Here is a 6693-nt window from a genome sequence, read left to right as displayed (position 1 = left end):
TAAATTTGTTTCCAAACAAATGTTGATTGGGATATGTATGACTCGTGGTCTTTCCTTCTAAAAATATAATAATCTGATAATCCTCCACGCCAACAACCAAATCCTATACTCTTCGGGAAAGCAATAACGTAGTGCTGTTTAACACACAAAAAAATGCAGTCTGGCTCAAAACTAAAAGACTGGCTGAAGAAGAAACATCCACAGTTCGACAGGTTCACTAAAATGAGGAAGTGAGTCTTTATTTGAAAACTTGCTCACCCCACAGAACAGCAAAACACGGAAAATTTGAAATGACAAAAAAAAAAAAAAAACATTTGTATATCAAGATCACTCTCTTCCCAACGGGGGAATCTGTGGATATTCAGTTTATAATTATATATTCCTGGCAGACAAACAGTGGGGGTGGGACGGTCATCTGTCTCACCAGTCTCCTCACAGAAGACTAGAAGAAGTCAGCCGCGGTGGGGCGTTTGGGGGTGGTTTTTAGGGTGCTCTTGGTCTTAGTGCCTTTGGTAAGAGAGGCCTCTGGGGACTTCAGGACCCCAAACAGGGGCTTCTGCTGGGGGTCAAACGGCACTCGGGACGACCCCTCTGGACTCACCAGCAGGCTGCGGTCAGTCTTCCTGAACTCTGGGGATCATGAATGGGCAAAAAAAAACAAATAGGAAAGCCTCATCAAAACTATGGAACGACAAAGAAATGAGGACCTGGAAACTAGATTATCACTGATAACAGAAGATATATAGGTCATTATGAGGTAATTATAGAGTCCAAATAAGGTGCTATCCTGCCCTCGAATACCTGCAGTTTTGTTTTTATTGAGTCCGAAGGTAACCTTCTTGGATTCAGACTTTGGAGTCTGACACTTCTTCTGTGGAAAAAAAAAAGAAGATAAAATATCATGAAGAATTAACATTTGTGAACGGAAGTCAAGGACAGATGGTGAGGGAGTAACTTGCTGAAATAATAGACTGTAGGTTTTGAAGCAGTACCTTCTTGCTGGATAGCGGTGTGCTGGGGCTTCCCTTGGTGGTCTTGAAGAAAAGGGGAGTAGGGATGGTGGCGTGGTTCTGGAACGTGATGAAGTCAGACTCCGCCCCTGCCTTCTTGGGCGTCATTTTTTTGTTTTTCTTGGCGCTCACCGGCGTGGACAGCTCTTTGCTGTCCTGAAGAGACGAGGAAACAAAAAGTTAAAACAAGCTCATTAACTGGAAACCGGTCCGATCCCGCTAGCGAACACAGCTAACTAGCACTCATCTAACTAAACGCATTTAGTGTAGCTACTTACATATTTGATGGATGGGGACAGCTATCAAACGTGTCAGGCTGACTCAACCTGGGCCTAGGAAGTGAAGTTAATGTTAACTTAAAACTCACGTTGCTCAGTTTGGCTTTCTTGCCTCCAGCCATCCCGTTGACCTCAGCCTCGAACTCTATCACTACCGGGACCTTCCTCTTCTTCTTCCCTTTCTTCAGGGGCGTGTCCAGGTCAGCATCTGTAGGCTGCTCCTCTGACACGCTCTCCTCCACTGTCGTGGTCTCTAGCTCATGCGCTACCAGTCCAGAGCTCCTCTTCTTCTTCTTCTTGAGTGGGGTAGGTGTGGCGGCCTCCAGCGTCTGTACCTCAGCCTTGGCAAGTTTCTTCTTGAGTGAGGTAGGTGTGGCGGCCTCCAGCGTCTGTACCTCAACGTCGATCAGTGTGAGGTTTACGTCTGCTTTCAGCGGGGTTTCACTTTCGGCCTCCACACTCTGTTCTTCAGCCTTGGCATGTTTCTTCTTCTTCTTCTTGAGCGGGGTTGATGTAGCGACACATGCTGGCTCCACCTTGGTGTCTACAACAAGGACGTCTGCTTCAGTTCCTGGACGTATTTCACCCTCGGCGCTCTCCTCTCCAGCCTTTGCCACCTTAAGTTTCTTCTTTTTCATGGGAGTGGCGGCAATGCGGAGGTCAACTGGAGGCTCCTGGGCTGGGGTAGAGTCTGGTTCAAGGTCCACCTGTGTTGTTGTGTCTGTCTCAGCGGTCCGTTTAACCTTGTTCCTCCTCCTCCTCCTCTTCTTCGGTGGGGTGGCCGTGGTCTTGTCTACTGTTTCTAACGCCTTCTCAACTTCCTCTACGGTTGTCTGCTCCTCAGGCTCCTGCTTGGTATTTTTCCTCCTGCTTGGGGTGGTAGTAGCAGTCTCAGGGGCAGACTTGGCTGGTTCTGCTACCTCTTCCTTCTGCTTCGGTGCAGGCGTTTTGGACTTCTTGATATTTTTCTTCTTGGAAGATGTGGCGTCTGGTACCGGAGTCTCTGATTGTTTCTTCTGGTCTACCTCCATGACTGTGACAGATGACAGGTTACCTACCACTACATCCTGTGGAGTTCCTGATTGGACCCCTGTCTCCATGGCTGTCACCTTTGCCTTCTCCTTCAGGAGAGACGCTCCTGTATCGGTGCCCTTGGCTGGGATAGAGGGCTCCGTCTCTGCTTCTTTAGAGTCTGTCGTCTGCGGTGCAGAAGCAGGAGTTGTGTCCTTCTCAACCTTAACCTCCGACTTCGCCACAACCCCGTTCTGCTCTTCAGTCTTCACCTCTCCAGTCTTCTTCTTCTTCCTCCTCTTCTTCTTCTTGTTATTGGAGTCTCCGGGAGTCTCTGCTGGTTTACTGTCATCTGTTGCGGCAGTCTGGTCAGACGTTCTTGCTTTGGAGTCTTTTTTCTTGCCTTAAGTACAAGATATCGATGATGTAAGAACAACAAATAAATGATGCAGTAAAAGAATAAGCTGAAGATCGTTTAAATAAGAGGAGTTTTAGGTACCTTTCCATTTCTTGGCTGGTGAGCTCTCTTCCTCTTCCTCCCCGAAGCCTCGTCCCCGTTTCATCCTCTTTCTGCTGCCAAACATTTCATCATCATCCTCATCTGTCGACACCTCCTCTGGGTACTCATCCTGTGGAAAGACTCCTGAGAGAGAGAAAGAGAGGAGACAAAGGAGAGAGAGAGAGAGAGGAGACAAAGGGAGAGAGAGAGAGAGGAGACAAAGGGAGAGAGAGAGAGAGGAGACAAAGGGAGAGAGAGAGAGAGGAGACAAAGGGAGAGAGAAGAGAGGAGACAAAGGGAGAGAGAAAGAGAGGAGACAAAGGGAGAGAGAAAGAGGAGACAAAGGGAGAGAGAGAGAGGAGACAAAGGGAGAGAGAGAGAGGAGACAAAGGGAGAGAGAGAGAGAGGAGACAAAGGGAGAGAGAGAGAGAGGAGACAAAGGGAGAGAGAGAGAGAGGAGACAAAGGGAGAGAGAGAGAGGAGACAAAGGGAGAGAAAGAGAGGAGACAAAGAGAAAGAGAGAGACAAAAAGAAAGAGGAGAAAAAGGGAGAGAGAAAGAGGAGACAAAGGGAGAGAGAGAGAGGAGACAAAGGGAGAGAGAAAGAGAGGAGACAAAGGGAGAGAGAAAGAGGAGACAAAGGGAGAGAGAGAGAGGAGACAAAGGGAGAGAGAGAGAGAGGAGACAAAGGGAGAGAGAGAGAGAGGAGACAAAGGGAGAGAGAGAGAGAGGAGACAAAGGGAGAGAGAGAGACGTCAGCTTTCCTTGCACATCTATCATGGGGACACGCTGATGAAAGTTATGACCATCGGGATTCCTACCTTCACTGAGATCCCGCAGACTGCAGGAGAACAGAGGGAGAGAAGAGGTGTCAGTCAATACACAAACTGAACCAACTCCTCTTCATCAGTGTCCATATCAAGGATTTCTAATTTACGAGTGTGTGTGTGTGTGTTTACTTACGTCTTGACGACTTTGTACAGTCTCTGTCTGTTGTGGCTAGGGGTGTTGCTGCGTCTGGCTAGCCCAAACAGCCTGTCTGCCAGGCTAAGGTAGTCAAACTGGAGAACAGGTCCGATCCCCCCGTCATCTGGCATCTCAGACTCAGAGTCACTCTCCATATGAAGCATTTCGTCATCGTCTTCATCGCCCAGACCATCTTCATCATCATCATCTTCTTCCTCAGTTGATACAGTACCTAAAACCGCAAACGAAGATGAGAACAAGACTGATGGATTATATCTGGACATTTGCAAATACAGGCTTCGTGTCCTTCTGTAGCTCAGTTGGTAGAGCATGGCGCTTGTAACGCCGGGGTATTGGGTTCGATCCCCGGGACCACCCATACGTAGAATGTATGCACACATGACTGTAAGTCGCTTTGGATAAAAGCGTCTGCTAAATGGCATTTATTATTATTATTTATTATCATTAATAAGCTACTTCCATATAATGCAACATCCTTGTGTTATTCAAGCTAAAGCTGATCCATAAATTATGGCTCTTAGGATTTCAATGCCTACCGTTGGTCTGCCCTCCAGTGGTTTTCTTGAGGGCTTCCTTTGCAGTTTTTTTGCCCTTGGGGGGATCCTTCTCTACCTCCTCCTCTTCAGAAGCCTGTCCCGAGTCGGACTCCTCAGCCCCTCCACCTGTAGCCTTCACTTCCTTCAACAGGTCTTCGATGGCGAAGGGAGCCTGGTCCACGATGGCGCTGAAAATGCTGCTGCAGATAGCCCTGAGCAAGATCCGACTGAGACAGAGGGAACGTGCAGGAAGGATTGAAACTCAATATAAAAATGTAGAGGCGATTATCTTGACCCCTCCCCAAAAAACGTCCCTGTAAAACTTACTCTTTCGTCTTAGACGCTGTTTTGCAGAAAGGGTCAATGAATGTCATGTTCTGAGCCGCTGTGAGCTGTAATCACAAGCAAACCACAACCAGTCATTCAACTGTGGTGGAAATGGAACAAATCAGCATACGACCAGCTCACTCACCCAATAGGACCACCTAACACCCAATCAAAATGACAGATCTTTATCTTATCTTTATTATCTTAAGTCTCATTACTTCCCTATCCTTAAAGGTGTGGATTTATTGGTTGATTTATTACCTCCCAATTATAACTCTAATCGTAAACAACCAAGTGAACCTAGCGCATCTCTTGGGTCATTAAAATAACCAGTTGATACCTCAGCTGAGCCGACTGCAGCCAGCTCGGTCATATAGATGTCCAGTATGTGGAACTGTAATCCGCAGGGAGCTCCGCTGGAGCTGTGGAGGACCTGGGCAGTCAGGAGCTCCAGAAACCTGGTCACCACACTGTAGAAAGACAGAACAACTCGTGATAACGTCACAGGAAGCATGCATGCACAAAGACTTAAAGGGACAGTACACCCCAAAAAATGTACTTTTGTCAAGTGTGTTCAAGTTTTTTTTTTTAAGGGTCAAGGGTCAAAGCGTCACCCACCTGGTCTCCCATTCTTTCCTCTTCATCATCTCAAAAGTGTTCCTGAACACGAAACGAACCAGCTGTCCGTCGGAGAGAATTACAAAAAAAGGATTTGTAATTTCTTTCACGTACAAAATATTTTCAGTTTATCCTCCAAAACGATACACGATGATTTATTGCGTAAGGAAATGCTGATAACATTTTGATTGGATGAATATGCTGACCTGGAAGAACTTATCCATGCGAAGCCTGTCAATGCCGGTCCATTCTCTTTTGACGGTCTGCAGGAAGGTCTCCAGAAACATAAACTCTACAAAAAAATGATTTTTTTTTCATAAATGTTTTAAAATCGATGTAAAAACAGGAACAGATATTGAAATTGGAGTACACGTTCTGTATAGGGTTTGTCAAAACTCTCAGAACATTTGTTCCCAGACCCCTGGGTAACTTTTTAAAGACAATATTGGATACATAGTAGTACGTAATAAAAAATGAGGCCTTACGGCTCTGGATGTTCTGGAAGCTGTGTATCAGGCCAGAGATCTGATTCGACAGCTCCTCCTGTTGGCAAAAATCATAATCAAGGAATTTATAGTCCGAGTATTTTGTGTAGTCCGAGTATTTTGTGTATCAACACTTCTAGTTTAAACTTATTTTCCTTTTCTTTTTTTACATGAACGCAAATGAGTTGGGTCACAGTGGCTACGACTTACCTGAAGAAGTGGCTTGTCCTGCATCCACAAGCAATAAAAGAGGCCTTTCCATAGTTTGAGTAACTCGTCACCTTCAAACCCACCTGGAGAGAAGGCAAGTACCGGTCAAACAACTAGATTACAAAAATCACAACTATGAAAAGAGATGGCAACATTGTCGCTCGCATCGTCACTGGGCGCATACGATTTGTATTCCCGACCAAATGTGATCATTTTCTTTGATGTGTTACATTCTAAGCTCTTTTATATAATTTTTCGTGCTCTAACGAGTCCTCTATTGTATTGTTAAAACTATATAAATCAAAATTGGTTTAACGTGCACAAACGAATCGAAGGAAGCTAAGCTCGGATCACGAAGAGATGAGGCAGACAAGCTGCGTGTGTGGAAGCCAAAGCGCGTGGTCCATTTTCCTGGTAACCTCGTTAGCCTTACCTTGGATTTTCTGTGACCTAACACGAATATATTTTCTTAGCTTCTTGATGGCTTTTGTTCGCATGGGCCTCTCATTAGAAGCCAATCTTTGAGCGAACTGGATCTCTGGTTCTTGTTGTACCGGCGCCATGTTTCCAACAAATTAACGTGGAAACACGTTTTGCCTAGCAGTGACACATTCCTCTCTGCGCTTTCCGCATGCGTTTCCGCTCGTCGCATGATGATGACATAACGTCTAAACTAAGTGGTCGTTATTCTGGATTTCCCCACAAGGTGGCAATATTCATTAAACTTTTACCC

The 6693-nt window shown here is 45.9% G+C and overlaps 1 protein-coding gene across 4 annotated transcripts; it reads right to left on the bottom strand.

The window, feature by feature from the left end:
- Positions 1 to 213: 213 nt before the first annotated feature.
- On the bottom strand, positions 214 to 6609 carry LOC124044266 (ribosomal RNA processing protein 1 homolog B-like). Of its 4 annotated transcripts, none has more exons than XM_046363898.1 (15): positions 6394 to 6609; positions 5961 to 6043; positions 5751 to 5808; positions 5472 to 5557; positions 5266 to 5327; positions 4988 to 5117; positions 4648 to 4712; positions 4321 to 4547; positions 3761 to 3995; positions 3619 to 3638; positions 2799 to 2942; positions 1378 to 2702; positions 993 to 1166; positions 802 to 868; positions 214 to 639 (listed from the first exon to the last, which is right to left on the bottom strand). In XM_046363898.1, the coding sequence occupies exons 1-15, from the start codon at positions 6521 to 6523 to the stop codon at positions 443 to 445; spliced, it is 3003 nt and encodes a 1000-aa protein (XP_046219854.1). In that variant the 5' UTR covers positions 6524 to 6609; the 3' UTR covers positions 214 to 442. The 4 variants fall into 4 exon arrangements, with proteins under 4 accessions (XP_046219854.1, XP_046219852.1, XP_046219856.1 ...); XM_046363896.1 differs by having other exon boundaries at positions 802 to 871; positions 6394 to 6608; XM_046363900.1 differs by having other exon boundaries at positions 214 to 630; positions 6394 to 6608.
- Between the last annotated feature and the right edge of the window lie 84 nt (positions 6610 to 6693).

Source organism: Oncorhynchus gorbuscha, linkage group LG09 (assembly GCF_021184085.1).
Source record: "Oncorhynchus gorbuscha isolate QuinsamMale2020 ecotype Even-year linkage group LG09, OgorEven_v1.0, whole genome shotgun sequence".
Classification (NCBI taxonomy): domain Eukaryota; kingdom Metazoa; phylum Chordata; class Actinopteri; order Salmoniformes; family Salmonidae; genus Oncorhynchus; species Oncorhynchus gorbuscha.
This window is presented reverse-complemented; position numbering and strand designations above follow the sequence as displayed.